Raw genomic sequence first — 16,685 nt, 5'->3', positions numbered from 1 at the left:
CTTTATTTTAAGCATCAGCTGTCTGTTTTTTAAACTGTTTGCTTCTAGAATGTCTGTAAAAGTTGAACTTCGATGTTATTATATATATAAATGCCAACAAAATTTAGAAACATTTTTATTTTTCCTGAAAAACATTAAAAACTTTCATCTTATTTTTATCCAAAGCATCACTTATTTCAGTTTGTACTGCAAGTATATTTTTTATGAAACTCTTCATAACTAATTGAATTAAAGCTTGTTATAAAGCTTAAACAATGAAGGCATATTATTATTTTAAATAAAAATAAACTTTAATTTATGAATCTGCATTATTTTAAATTTACTATCATGTTTTTACTTTTTGTCATTTACATTCATGCAAATAACAAAATCAACAGTGCAAAAAGTAAAAAGCTATCAATAAAGCTAACACAAATACTTAATATATTTTTGTTGTAATTTATAATAAGTAATGTGAAATGTCAGGATTGAATGTGAAAGCAATTGGATATTGAATCCTGATTATATAGATAATGGACTTGGGATAAATTAGTATTTGTTTAAATATACAGCATAATGAGATAATCATTACTATTCATTACTGTTAGATAATTTTTAGAATAATGAATTAGTAAAGTAAATTTTAAAAATTTATTTTAAAATAAATTTATCACTATTTTAATACAATGTTAATTCATTTCAGGAATATATGTTAAAATATATATTTGTACAAAAAAAATATACATTAAAATTTTATTTGTATTTTAGTGATATATTTAAAATTTCAAATATTATTTTGTTTTGTAGGCATCCTTATCCAGTTGTCAATATTCATTATTGTTATCGGTTTCATGCACCTGACAATGACACTTATGGTGTATCCTGGGTAGATTTTGCTAGTGAAAAGTTAGAAAATTACAAATGGAATTATATTGATCATTATATCTGTTTAAGAGGAGAAGGAGGATTTGAACTAAATGAGGTATTTGTTTATATTTTAAAAATTACTTTAGAAATTAACTTGCTTTCCAAACAATTTTATATGAAATTATAACTATTTTATGCACACAATTAANCCGCGTTTTCGAGGCTCTACTGTACAATTTTTTAAATGTACCTATCTTAGATAACTGAAAATATTTTAAAACGATATTCACATAAATGTGTTAATTGATCTGTTAAAAAAATGCATATTTACTAAAATTTTGAATGTACAGGAGCTCCCTTACTTACAAATGTTCAACTTACGAACAATTTGACCATATGTTTAAAACTTAAATTTCATGTATTCTTGCTGGTTGTGGTGTGGTGTTAAACTCGGTCTTTAACCAATAATAAATAACAAATAATCAATGTGGATTTGTTTCTATCACATATTATCAATTTTTTGTTTTTGTGCGAATTATGACATTCCATTGCCACTCATGAGGTGGCATTGAAGTTGGTAATGTTGGAGTAATGGCATTTTTTGCTGTTGTTTTGAAATTTTTATAAATTTTTATGATTAATGCTTCAGAAATGCATCCAAAATTTTGTAATAGTAAATATAGTCACTCCATTGCAGTGGAAATTAAACCTGCCCTTATAAAAGTAAGCACATTAGGTAAAAAGAAATCTGTGTTTGAAACAACCCCTACTAAGCAGTAGCAAGCAGATAAATGAGCGTAATGTGTTCTACTAAGTAATCTAAGAATTAAACACTAACAATATAGTGTTATTCTTTGTACAAATGTACTTTCTAGGTTAGTTTTGACTTATGACCACATCTCAGGAATTTAACCTGATTGTAAGTAGAAGAGTGCCTATATATGTATATATATGTATATATATATATACATACTGTCGACCCCATAACACTGTTGATAATTCCGTTTTATATGAATTCCATGTTGTATGAGTCACTTAGATTTTACAAATACGTTTGCCAGGCTGTGAATGACTCAAGTATTTGTAAAATCCAAGTGACTCGTACAACATGGAATTCATATAAAACAGAATTATCAACAGTGTTATAGGGGGAGTCGACTGTATATAACTGTTAAGTTTTTAATCCCCTATTATGTCAATCTCAGTGTTTTAATCTATACTAATATTATAAGAGGCAATGTTTGTAAGTTTGTATGTAGGGGTAATCTCCGAAACTACTCATCTGATTTCAAAAATTCTTTCACCAATATTTAGAATGGAACTTCAGGATGGACACAGGTTGTATATTATTCTGTTAAACATTCATATAAATTAAAAGATATCATCTAGGGTTAAGGCTTTTATGTCCAACAGTACGAGTACGACGACCTAAGTTTGCTTTTCTGTGAAGATGAACTAAAGGAGATCATCTGCTATCTATCTATATAAATAAAAATGTAATGTTCGTTTGTTCCTACCGATTCCTTTGAAATTTTGACACAACGCTGCATTCAAATATGCACGTGTTTTTATATAATATACATGTTGAAATTCCCCCCACTGGGGAGAGATTGACAGGATTAAAGCTTACCGTAAAGAACTCTGCTTTTATTTATACTATTTTAGATGTGGTTTTTTTCGTTTTTTGATTGCATTTTAATAGGGTACATCAACAGAATATACACTAAAAAGGGATTTTTCGATATTTTCCCCGCAGGGGAGAGGGACAGGATTAAGGCTTACTGTGAAGAACTTGGCTTCTATTATACTATTTTAGATGCGGTTTTTTGCGTTTTTGATTGCGTTTTAATAGAATGTCAAGAGAATGTACACTAAGAAGAGATTTTTTGAAAAATCCCTCCCAGGGGGATGTGTTATGCATTTATAATAGATACATTTTGAGCCACAACAACGTGTGGTGGGTCTGCTAGTATCATATACAGTCAAATCTGTCTATAATGGAACCCCAAAGGACCAAACAACTCTTTCTTAGTAAACAGGTTTTTGCTATATACAGATTACCTACTGTAAGTATCCCTTGATTAATGAGATTAATAAATTTCTTGATGTGTACAGTGTATATCAAAATCACATTAATCAAATACCAGTAGTACCTCTGTACTTGACCGAGCAATCATCACCTGCTAGAACAAATTTTCGGTTAATAACAAATATTTTTATTTTAACTTCAATTTTGTCATTCATCTGTAAAAAAAGTTTTTTAAGATAAAAATGATTAACCAGTTAAAAAATAAAATAAAGTAAAATCTTACAGCTGCTTACCTTCATCAGACAAAATTATACTCAATTCAGTTTGTTTTCTTCATAAGTGGAAAAAAAGAAACTGTGTGCAGAACACAATCATCAGCATGTTTCTCAACCATTTCAAGTGGATGAAGTGTTTCAACAATGTGTGTCTGTGACACTCTAAAATTTATTGCAAATTCACAAGTTGTTATTTGTCAATTTTTAACAATTTCTTTCCACAATTTCTCTTCAACAGCTTCTGGGGCCAATACGTTTTGTATCCTTTAATTCAAAATTTTCTGAACAAAACTTTCAAAACCACATTTGACACATTTGAAGTTTAGAAGCATTTTCCACATACACAGAACAAGAATTCTTTTACTGTTCATATAGTGTGATATCCTTCACAAAACTTAAAAAGCAAGTGTAATATGCCTGATGTGCATTTTATCGGCAGACATTTCGACTTGATATTATTTAAATGAAATGTTATGTAAAAAACTTTAAAATAAGCTTTAAAACAAAAAATACAATCTCACATCAGGAATAATGTGTTAGATTTCACAACTTCTAATTACATCACATATGTATGTTAAGTAAAAACAGCTGTTAATAAAAATATGCAAAAACTTTCCATTCAAATTCCAATAAAATTACTGTAATACAGTAATCATATTTTGCTATTCTGTATTGCATATGTATATATTTTATATTTTTTTATGATTTATACATGCTAGGCTTGTAAACTTGTTAAACTTGTGTTAAATTTGATACAGATACCAATTTTCCTTTCTGTTTCCGTGTTAGACAGGTTCTGCTATATATAGGTTAATTAACATTAATTTTTGCAAAAAATTTAAGAGATCAAAGAAATCTTCTGTTAATGACAGGTTTTTGCTATATACAGATTCTATTTTAGACAGGTTTGACTGTAATAGATATTTATGAAGGCGTTATCAGTAATTGAAACTTTCATAAAGCTAATTTATTGGATAAATATTCATGACTATTCTGACCCAGCTAAAATGCATATGGCTTAAAATATAATAAAAAATATAATAAAAAAATAACGAAAATGAAAAAATATTAATAAATTATAATATGAATTATTACCAGAACATATAAATACTCTACAATCAAAGATCGAAAAGAAAAGGGGAGAAGATTTATTAACAATAAATAATTTAGAACAAAGTGGTGTAATGTACAAATTTCTTGTACATATATATATGCATCTAAACTAAGCATCTGTTGAGGATTAGATTACAAGAACACACAAATAGTATAATAAACAAACTTCAGGGGTGAATATAAATTTAGTAGATAGGCTGTGAAACTGATAAAAACATGATAAAATTAATTAAAAAGAAATTACATATTCACATAAGAATAGTTAGAGAAAATAAAACATAAACTTATTAATGAGAATGAAGATATAGGAATAAATGACAGATGGTGCAAATATTTAAATATTAAATAACAATGTTTAGAAATGCAGATTAGTAGTTAACAGTATTGGAGAAAAGTAAATGTCATATAGAACAACATAAATATGGATTGTACTTAAATAAGGTAATTTATATGAATATTTTATCTATAATAGCAAAATAGTTTAAATACAAAGGAGTTTTAATATCTTTACATTAATTAGGAAGGTGGATTATAAACTTAAACAGTTTAGCAATGTTAGGCACTTGAGAATATATGAAACTTTGTGTTATGAATCTGAGAATATATTAAGGATTAAATAAAGTATATAAAAAAATTTATTTTATAATTAGTATTATTAAATAAATAAATTTTATTATTACACAATTGGTATGATATGGCATACAAAATGCAACACATAAGTAAAGTACTGTATTTTTAATTGGATGTGTTAGACGACATGGAACTGTGTGCCAGTAAGATGTCCATTAACCTAACGGGTACTTTACGCAGGTTTGTGGTTAGATTGCTAGGCCTGGACTTACGCATGCACCGAAATAATTATGTACAAGGTCAATAAGAGATCAATTATTTAATAGTAACTCAATTAAAGACTATTTACAAAATTAGTAACAAGCAAACAATTTATTCAATGAAAAAAATCAACAATTTGAACAACCGACAAAATCAAATTAATCTATTTACTAACTTAGAACTATTCCCCTTTGAAGCTTGACAATCTCAAGTACTTAACCTATGTACGACAATTCTTACAAATCTAAGGTCCTAACCGTCACCTCAATATACTAGGAACCTTTTATTTCTCTATCCTTTCCCCTATCCTCAAGACTCAATCCCTTTCACTCTGGAATTGCCTCAATCGATTTCTGGACTTCACTTCGTAATGCTGTTATCAGGAGCTCACCTCTATCATCTTCTCTCGGTGTAGTGGCTTTATACTCTGAGGTGATGTCACAATTCTGACTGGAATCACTCCCCTCATTTACATACTTACACCTAACATTTATTTTTTTAATTCTTTTCCTGGCAGTCTAATTACCGACAATGCTCATTAACCTTTTACATTAATCTTTCTTACATTTTCGGGATGTTTAATTTTTATAAGGTTTAGCAAGTTTCCTATTGAGTGCTTGTAGGGCGTCCCCTCTTTTCTTACTGTGGAACTTCGTTTAACTTCTGCCTGGGAGCGCAAGTGTGTGTTAGTTTCCTTATGGCACTTTGTCTCATCAGTGAGTTGGTTTTTCTTTCTTCTGTTTTAGTTACTAAGGTGAGTGGTGGGGGAACCTTCATCCTAACAAAATGTAAACCCCAAACAAAAATAGAATAAAAGCAAAATAAAAATTAACTAAAAAATAACACTTGGACTCAGTTCCTTACAGTAAGAGTGTAAATGTTGACTGTTTGGGGGAATGAAAAAGATATATGTAACATTTGGACAGCAATTGCATGTAATAACAATAAGAATATACAGGGAATTTTATAATATTTTGTTTATCTTCTTTGATAAAGTTATTAACAAGTTTGTATTTTATGAGATTGTTGATTGTATTTTAAAAATTTGGTTATATAATTAGTTATAATGAAGTGCAGCTAGTTGAGTTATTTATTACAATTATTAGTTTAGTATAAATGTTATAGTATATATATTTGTAGACATGTTGTAAATTGTATCATTGTAAGAGTCTTATAATATGTTTGTATCTGTCCAATGAGGGCCATATCATTATATTTTAAGCCAAAATGCATTTTAAGTGGGTCAGAATAAAGTTATGATATTTATGTAATAAATTAGTTATATGAAAGTTTTAATGTATTAATCTTTACAAATATCTATTATATGGCAGTAAAAGATTGAGAAATATAAAAAAAAAAAGATGAAAAGTTTTTATTATATATATAAATATTTATTTTGTAATAATAGTTTTGTTCACATTTTATTTTTAATTAAGAATAAACTAAATTTTAAATATTAATTTATATTAACATTTACTAAAAAATTTTATACACCTGAACCATTTACAGTGTGATCATGTAAAAGATCGGTAAACAAATGCTTTCGAACCCCTTCTGGGCTCTGCTTCAGGTTCCAATCAGTTTCTATAAGGACGTTCGATATCCGTTAGAAGTAGAAATCTGTTTGATCATGTCGTTTAAAGCTTGAGTTTGAATTGTAGGTTCGAATGGATTCACACAATCCAAGTCGTGCATGCGCAACCAGTTTGCCAATTAGAGTTTGATGGGTGAATTAGAGCGTGTTGTGAATTAACTCCTGCCAGGCCATCGATAACAGCATCTCCTCTTTAAAATTTATGCACGTGTTGGTAGTAGAGGATTGTGTGAATCCATTCGAACCTACAATTCAAACTCAAGCTTTAAACGACATGATCGAACGGATTTCTACTTCTAACGGATATCAAGTGTCCTTATAGAAACTGATTGGAACCTGAAGCAGAGCCCAGAAGGGGTTCGAAAACGTTTGTTTACCGATCTTTTGCATGATCACACCATAAATGGTTCAGGTGTGTAAAATTTTTTTAGTAATTCCGGTGTGATAAATGGTGAATTATTTGTATTAACATTTACATTTATATTACTATTACAGTTTCAAATAACAGTTTTATGAAATGAATTGTGCTTATTCATTTATTTCAGTCATCAATTAAATAAAAACTGAATTCAGTTTAAACAAAAGAAAAATCTTATTTCTTCAACATATATCATATTATACAAAAACTTTAATTTAGAGTGATTTAAAATATAAATATATTTCTAGTAGAAACTATTTTCTTCAAATATCTTAAAAAATTTTCTTAAATGCCTGAAGAACAAAAATGTTTTTAATAAAATCTTATTACATGATACTAATCATAAACAAATATTCTACTGAAAACCTTTGTTTTTAAAGTTTAACCAAATTTGTGTTATTCTAAGAAAAAGTTTATTTACATATTTGAATATTTTGAAGAAATTTCTTTTTAAAATTTTCAAGTGGTTCAAGAGATTTTGATTCTTTTAGTCTTTGAAATTTTGGCGACTTCGGTTGTTAATTCTACCTGGTGTTCAGTCAGCGACAAGACAAATTTTAGAAGGTGATACACATTGTGATATTTACAATGATATTACCCAAGAAGAAAAAATTCAACAAAGAGAGGGTTTTCTAAAACTACTTGAAAATTTAAATAGACTACGTAGACATCCAAATACACGAAAAAAGGTAATTTTCTGTTTTTATTAATAACAATAATTATTTTTCTGTTTGTTATACATATTATAACAATATTTCATTGTATTCATATAATTGAATTGCATTTCAGAAAAATGAATTTTATTTGTATTAAAATTTTTTTGTCAACAATGCAATTATAAACTTAAAAAGTTTCTTATTATATGATTGCAAAATGCTTTATTTTTGTAATCTTATTTTTATCATTGTTAATTATATAATAATAATTAATTAATTTTTAGTTATCTTTAAAACTTAAGAAGAAATTTCCAATTTTATTTTCAATATTTTTGAAATTACAGTGGAACCTCGGTATACGACCTTAATCCGTTCCCGATGTTTGGACTTATACTGAATTGGACGTATACCAAACCAACCTTTCCCATAAGAAGTAATGTAAAAATGATTAATCCGTTCTCGTGTAAAAAAAATGGCTGGCTTTAAACACCTCGCTTTCCTGGCTAGTTCCTGCTTGATTTTTCGTGAGATCAGCGTGTATCTTTTTAGCTTTCTCGCAAATAATTGCTTCCGATAAGCTGTCTCCAGCACTGTTTTTCAGTTATCCAAAGCAAAAGCATTTCTCGACATGATCTAATGTCTTCGATCTCTGTTTAGAAATTGATTTAACCCCTTTCGCAACGTTAGTAGATTTAATAATGTCTTTATTTTTCGCGACTGTCCATATCGTCGTTCTCGGAATATGGTAAACAACAGTTAAAATCTCGAACACGCGTGCCACCTTCGTATTTCTCAACAATCTTTTTCATCAATTCCATTGTAATTCTAGTAATTTTTTTAGTTTTCTGTCACTTTTCATTTGCCTTTTTGCGATTCGTGATTAATAAAAATAATAAAATTTCACTTATGAATTAAGATCAGAAGAAATTTAACAAAGTTATAAACCGTTGCACCGCAAACGTCTAGTCTGGTCTAGTACACCGATAGTGCTACTTGTTCATTGATGGCGCGTATAATTGAATTATGTCGTATACCGAACAAATGTCGTATACCGAGCAAAATTTGTTTCGTCCAAACAGGACGTATTCCGAATTGGACGTATTCTAAAGCAGACGTATACCAAGGTACCACTGTATATGCAATTTACATCATTTTTGCAGAACTGTAATTTAATATGTATTTATATTATTGTTAATTAAAACTTATCTTATAAGTAAAACAGTACTTAAGAATTTCTTTTTTTAATAAAATTTCAATCTGTAAAATTGTTTCAGTAGTAATATACCAATTGAAAATTATTTTTAAGGTTTGATGTTTACTTTCTATAAATATATATTTATTATACTATTAAGATAAAGAAAATTTTAACTTATTATTATACACAGTAGAGCGTTGATTATCCAAATCAATTGGGAACTGGGGTTGTTCGGAAGATCAATGTTTTGGATAACCAATTATGTACGAAAAAATATATTAATTTATCCCATCTTGACATTTTTCTCCGTTGCGTGTCGCTTCGCATTGAATTTTCGTCAATGTTAAGCCTAACGAAGACTATTGTATCATTAAAAATTATTTTTTTATTTTGTACGAACAAAATAAATATATTGAAAAATATAAAAACAATAAAAAATTATACTTCAGAAGTTAATTTAGTATCAAAAATGTAAAATATTTGAGTAGCCCAAGACATAGCCAAAGACTGCAGTGCCACAGCGCTGGCAAAAATTTAAATTTGCCGACTGGAATTCTTTCGGTTGATTGACGTTTCGGATGATTGACGTTTCGGATGATTGACTTTCAGATAATTGACGCTCTACTGTATTATCATTTATAGAATATGAATAAACATTGTTATTAAAATATCTTGACACACAGAAAATTTAATTGTGAAACAGTCATTGCTCTAATAAGTTAAATTGGTATATTTGTTTTGATATAAAACAGTACACTAGTATATATAAAATATTTATTAACATAAGGTATATCAATAAATTTTAAATTCATTAGTCGAATTCAACTGTCTTCTCAAAGCTGAACTTTTGGTTAAATTATATAAACATTCTTTTCATATATTTCCAGCATTAACTTTATACATGAAACAAACATTTTCAGCCCAATTTAAACCAATTTAATATGAAGATTAAAATAATGTTATGGAGTCTTTGAATTATTTCACTTTAGAATGCAACATAACTCCTTTATCTTTGGATGGCTTCTAACCTGAGGCAGACCAGTGAATTGGGTTGAAAACATTTATTCAGTGCATAAAGTTAATGCTGAAAATGTACAAAATATACAAAAGATGTGATTGTATAATTTAAATTCATTAGTATTTTAAGATCCACTGTTATTTCATTTGCTTGGAAAAACAAAAGGAAGAATAGAGAATGAGATTATATTCTGCATTATCTCATTCTCTTTTTGAAAGATATTGAAGATGATACTCAGCAAATAGTTTTTTTATACTCAGATCTTCTGATATCCAAATTTTTTGTATCCAAATTCCTGTTACAACATATGATCATCTTCAGTGCACCTCATATTTGAATCACTTAATCCGTTTTACAAATTTGTTTGAAGCTCATATGTAAAAATGTGCGTTAAAAATGGGAAGTAAGAGCAAGTTTGTTCCAAACATCTTCTTTCATCTGGTCTAATGCTACTGTGCAGTTTGTGATATTTTTTTTTATCTCAAAATTTCAGTACAATAGTATGAGCTTATTCTTAGTTCATTTTAAAAGTTTCAACTTCTTGCTTATTTTTTTTCATTATTGTTTTGCCTTTATTCAGTAATATTGCAATATAAAGTATACAGTATTATTACAGCATTCTCATTATTGTATATTAAAGAAAATGTAGTTCATATACAATTCTAATATGGATAATACAATTGTTGCATTATTGCTTACAAACATATCTATTAGTTCTATTATTAATGTTTGTTAATGTAATTGGAATTTAATATTATCCTAAAATCATGGACTGATAAGTAAATGTAGTTTTTGCAGTATTTTAGTGTTGTTTAATTGGTTACTTTGAAGTAGATCAGTCAGTAAGGATCAAACTTATGGACCAAGATATAAAACATCCAATATAAATATGACTGTCTAAATAAGATTTAATATTAAATCAGACAAAAATCTACAGTTTCTGGTTATGATAATTGGCTCTTCTCAGAAGAAATAACTGTTGTTTAATGATTGAAAGAAAAATAAATGAGATGGTTGAATAAACAGATAACTTTATTGCATAGATGATTCATATACTTGTATTAAGTTCATCAGAAATGAAGGCTGGTCAGTGGCCCACAATTATTGAAGATAAACAAAAACTAGAAAAAAAGCAGGATGTGTATTGGGAATTCATCATTATCCCAGAATTTGTGATGACATTCATCAAGATGAATGAAAAACTGTCAATCAAATGGAAATGAAAAGCTTTAAGAAATTGGAACTCTATGAAATTAGAAACTTTTTATGACAAATATAGTCAGTCTGATAATTACTTCAAATATCAGCCGGATTCCTATATCACACTATTATTAATGCTTAATCTATTAGTAATAATCATTAAGTAAATTGGTTGAAGGTAAGTTATTAGGTTGTTAAATTTTAATAATTATAAATAAATCAATTTAATTTATATTTAGAATTCTCTGGAGGAAAAGATCAACCTGGAGTAGGACTTGAACTTGTAACTCCTGCTTACCAGGCAGATGCATTCTAGAAGAAAAATAGTCTCAGAGTGCCCAGTAAGCAGGAGTTAAAAGTTCAAGTCCTACTCCAGGTTGATCTTTTCCTCTGGAGAATTCTAAATATAAATTAAATTGATTTATTTATAATTATTAAAATTTAACAAGAAAGCTTACTTCAACCAATTTTATTAATAATTATTTAGCTGTAATAGCCCAATACAGGAATCCAGCTGTTTGATATTAGAAATTTTTTTATATCAGATGTCTTACATTCAATAAAGCATCAGTTGGGAGATTCAAGGTTCCTTATATAATTATTGTTAATTTATTGTATAATCATCATCATTATTATTTTATTCTATCTGTATACTTTACATTTAAGTTTTTAATTTTAAATAGACTGAAATGAAAGTTTAGTTTTGTTACTTATTGTGCTTTGTTAAGCATAATGAAATGTTTCATTTTTATCATAAGAGAGGATATATTCTGTTTTATTATTTTATATTTGTATAAATGAATTTTAACAAAAATTATTTCGAATTTGTTAAGGAATTTTTAATATAAAATTTTTGTTAAAATGAAACATTAAATCATTTAGTATTGTATTTAGTTTATTTTTAAAATTAATAGTCTAAAATTAAAAAAATATATAATATATATAAGTTTTTTAAATAAATTTGAATTATTATAAATTTTACAGAAGTTTGTTATGCTGTGTATACATATAGTAATTACATTTTGGATATTAATGTACAAAAAATACATTTTACTTAAAGCTATTTCATTATGTTAATAATATGCCTATGAATGAAATAATGAAATGATTTTAGCTCAATCTTTTGGACTTAAATAAAATTAAAGAAAATATAGCATTTATTTTAACTTGTTTTTTAATCAGATTTATAAAAAAAGGTATATTTAACATTTGATATTTTATTAAATTTTTCCATTTGTCCTTTTCTATTGTAACAAATCCATTCATAATTTGTAATTAGTTGAACACTTTATTATTCTGTTTGTTGTAATCTAGGCATATTTTTTAAGAATTTTTTTTGCAGATATTCCTAATTTATATTAAAATGTTTTAAATAANTATTGCAGAAAGTAATCTGTATTATTTTAAAATTTTACTAGACTATATTCTTTTAAGTATATTTATATAATTAATGCAGACTTTTTTATCTTGGTTTTAATTAATCTTGCATACATGCTGATCATTGGAAAAGTTAATAGGTAAGTTCTCTTATATTAATGAGTTTTTGCATGTTGAAAGCATTATCTTATCTAATTATAACACGTATAAATGTATATTCATTTTGAAAGACACTTAACAAATTTAAATATAACAATTAAAAATGATAGAACCACTCTATCCAAACTCTAAACTCTTGAAAGAAAAATGCTTTATTTATGATGTAGATTTAATGTTCAGACAGTCATAAGTTTTTTTTCTATTTTTTCTACCTTAACAAAATTAAGAGGATACTTTTTGTGGAGTTTGATTAGGACTACAATTGGGTTGTCAGATAGTGAGGAATCAGATATATGTCTAAACGAAAATATCTAAATATTAACTCAGACTTAAACTTGAGTCATTCAGAGCAGTCAGTTGATGCCTTTACCTAAATCCTTGGCAATCTGGCTATTATAATTTGGATTGGAAATATAATTTTGGAACCTGTATTTGGAAGACAAGATATATATTAATATACTAGGAGACAAACCTGGCATTGCCTGCGTAAAAAATAAAAACAACGAACATTAAAATGAAAACCATAGAAAGAATTTGGTTATTTTATCCTACCATTGTCATGTTTTGATGATACTCAGATGGTATAAAATGGCACAATTTCATTGGTCAAATAGGTAGCAATTAAAAATATATCTTAAATATCAAATGGTAATTTGCCAACAAATCAAAGTTTTGCAAAAAATGGATCAAGTATTTAAATGGCACCCTTGAAAACCCATTAAAATATATTTTGTGCTCACCAGTAACCTTGTATTATGTAATTTTCCTATTCGAATGCCACTATAAAGATAGTTGTCTTTCATAGTTGTCTGATCACTTGTCTGAAGATAGAAGGTCCTGCTGTGGAAGGGGGTTGAAGTTAATCTGACTAAAAGTAGTCATTGACAACTTCCTGAAAGAAAGAATGGTGAATGACTATTAATTATTTTTGTAACCACCATAAAGGGGTTTGTAGGCAAATAAACAAATTTGTTGTCTTTCTAATCTAACGTTCATCAGAGGTCAAGAACCACTCAGAAGACAATTTTAATTCATAGATCTTTATTTATATGCATTTCTGATCAGAATTTGTATCAATCCCTCCTTAGTCTACAGATAATAAAAAACTGTTTTAATTTTACACTTATTAAAACACATAAAATTTAAAAACTAAATAAATGGGTGTACTCTGCAATAATTTTTCTTAGTAACCTTACATCAATCACAGTTACAATCATCCCAAGTCATGTAACACTGTACTTTTATTTCTATATATGGCATCACTCCATATGTCTTTTACCAATATTCCGTTATTCAAATTAATTAAGTTATCATTATTTTTGATTGTAAAATGTTCTTTAAAATTCCATAAATATATATCATGTTATAAAAATAAAATCTTAATATAATAATTATTAATTGTACACTTATTCTTAGTACAATGTATAAACCAAGGTGACTAGGTATTTCTTAACCAGATTAATGCTGCATTTTTTTTTAACCTCTTCTCTAATACTTTTCTGGTTTCTCTGATATATCTTGTATACAACACCTGGCATTATTAATCGCAAATTTCAAAAACGTATATGATAAACCTATTTTAAGAACATTATCAGAATGTCTGTAAACTACATGCGAAATACATCCCGGTAAATAGTGAGTTTATAGAAAAATAATTAGAATTAGTTCAGTTTATTATGTTACAGCAACAGAACACATGGACCATTTGCTGAGAGGAATACCTCCCAAGAGGATTTTAATGGGAAATAGCCTCTATTTAGGTGTTACTAAGTGAAAAAAAACTCTGAAAACTCCATGTTGCCAGCCATTTGGCCATGTGCAAACCCATAACTGACTACTGATGTTTGGTGGTTTTATTCACTTGACTACTGGAGGGCACTTATTAGAATTAAGGAAGTACGGTTCGGAAATGAAAAAATCCAAGCTGTTAGATATAGAAAAGTAAATACTTTATATAGTTTTTACAGTGTAACACTTTTGACTCCACACAGGTGAGTTCTATATGCTGCTCATCACAGTTATTATATTGCACATCTGCTTTGTGCTATGTCATTGTCACAGTAATTAAGTAACTAAAATATATATTTTTTAAATTATATTATTATTTTTAAAACTTTTCTGCCAATAATAGATGGCACTATATATAAATCCAACACTCGAATGTAGACCGAAATTAATTGATATATAGAAATTTAATCAATATTTTGGGGTGACATGTACAACATTATCTAAGTTAAAAGTATGTTGACATAACTCAGAGTTTTGTAGCAATTGGTCGAACAACCTAGGAGTGTATAGTGAACAAACATCCATCCTCATGTGTATATATATATATATATATAAGTTATATATATGTTAATACTATAATAATCTAAAGCAGGGGTCTTCAACCTATGGATGGTTACAGGCCAAATATGGCCCTGCATGTAATACAGCCTAATGTGTTTTATTAACATTTAAAATTTATAAACTTTTTGAAAGAAAGTTTAATAAAACTTGCTCAAATGATTTTTTATAAGAACCTATTTAAAGAAAGGAATTTGAAAATTTGTTAAATTTTAGAAATCTCTTTAAAAAATCTTAAAAATCTGAAGAAGTTTGCACTGGTAATAATTTCTATTTTTGCTTCTAAATGCTGTATCTTTGTGAACAAACCTCTCTGAAAATGAAATATAGAAATTCAAAATATTGAATATCACCACCCAATAAATGGACTATTTATAAGTTAGTTAATGCTATTTTTGTGCTTTTTAACTAATGTCTGACCTTCCTGTAATGCTCTATAAAGCTGTTACACATACCCAGCACCCAAAATTATATAACAATATTCTTAATCAATAATATACAAGATACTGAATGTTGCATTATTTTATTAATGTACTAGCTTACCCGTCGCGCATTGCTGCGATCTCAGAAGAAAGGAAATTCAAGCAAACTCGTTATGATAAAATTCAATTTACATTTTATTATTTTTATTGAAACTTATTATTATTATTAATTTTCATTGGAAAAACATTTCAAAGTGTCGTTTCAATTCTATTTATTTATTGGAGTGTTTGTGGATACACGATATTTTTTGTTTTTCCGTCTGGTGCGTACACGAATAAATCGGAAGGTTTTCCGACGCGTGAGCCGGCCACATACAGTTGTCCATGTGAGAAGCACGGATTCTCCAAATTTAACCCACACACTCGCAGCGATTGTCAGAAGTGCGATATTCCTCATTTTTATATATATTTTTAAAATCCTTTATAATTTTAATTATTTAATTGTTCCTTCCTCTCTTCCTTGGCATGTTGTGAAATTTCTGATAGTTGGGTAATAAACCGTTTTATTGTAATTTGTCTTTTTAAATTATTTTGAGTCAATATTAAAATTTGGAAAAGGGGGGATACCTAGATCGGTAAAATACACGAATTTCTTCCTACAACTTCGGTTGTTGTTCAGGGTACAGTTAAGGTTTTAACGAAGTTCGAGCGAATACGTAATTAGCAAAAAAAAGTTGAAATAAAGTGATTAAACAAAAATTATTATAAATATCGTAAATAACAAATGCATATATAGAGATATCTTTTGAAAGGGGGAAATGGTCTTCACAATTTGAAATCGATCGAACACACTGTCTCGATACACTCGTATAAACGCGCGCCATCTATCGTGGGTTAAATGTACTATGCCAGAAACCTTTGCGGGTGTGTATTAAAAAACTTTCCTAAGTTTTATGGCAATCGTACTATGCCACAAACCTGCGCGAGAGTATATTAAACAACTTCCCAAAGTTTCATGGCAATCGGATAAACGGTGTGGTAATGCATGAAGGACATAAGACAGACACACAGACACACACACAGACATACATTCATTTTTATATATATAGATAACACATAAAGCAGTAACATAACTAGTAGTTTTCAATGCAATACTTCAGTAACAAAAATGAATCATTCTATCATTATGAAATATTCTTGTAAACA

At 27.9% G+C, this 16,685-nt stretch overlaps 1 protein-coding gene across 2 annotated transcripts in view; it reads left to right on the top strand.

Annotated features, from left to right (window-relative positions):
* The window catches only part of LOC111632018 (GATOR complex protein DEPDC5-like), a 71,236-nt gene that overhangs the window by 38,495 nt on the left and 16,056 nt on the right, over positions 1-16,685 (top strand). For both annotated transcript variants that reach the window (XM_023376370.1, XM_023376371.1), the window contains 2 exons: positions 787-961; positions 7,598-7,795. In XM_023376370.1, the coding sequence (XP_023232138.1) occupies positions 787-961; positions 7,598-7,795 (373 nt within the window). The remainder of the gene's footprint in view (positions 1-786; positions 962-7,597; positions 7,796-16,685) is intronic.

The sequence above is a fragment of the Centruroides sculpturatus genome, unplaced genomic scaffold, assembly GCF_000671375.1.
Source record: "Centruroides sculpturatus isolate CEXI.00-Female unplaced genomic scaffold, Cexi_2.0 scaffold696, whole genome shotgun sequence".
Taxonomy (NCBI): domain Eukaryota; kingdom Metazoa; phylum Arthropoda; class Arachnida; order Scorpiones; family Buthidae; genus Centruroides; species Centruroides sculpturatus.
This window is presented reverse-complemented; position numbering and strand designations above follow the sequence as displayed.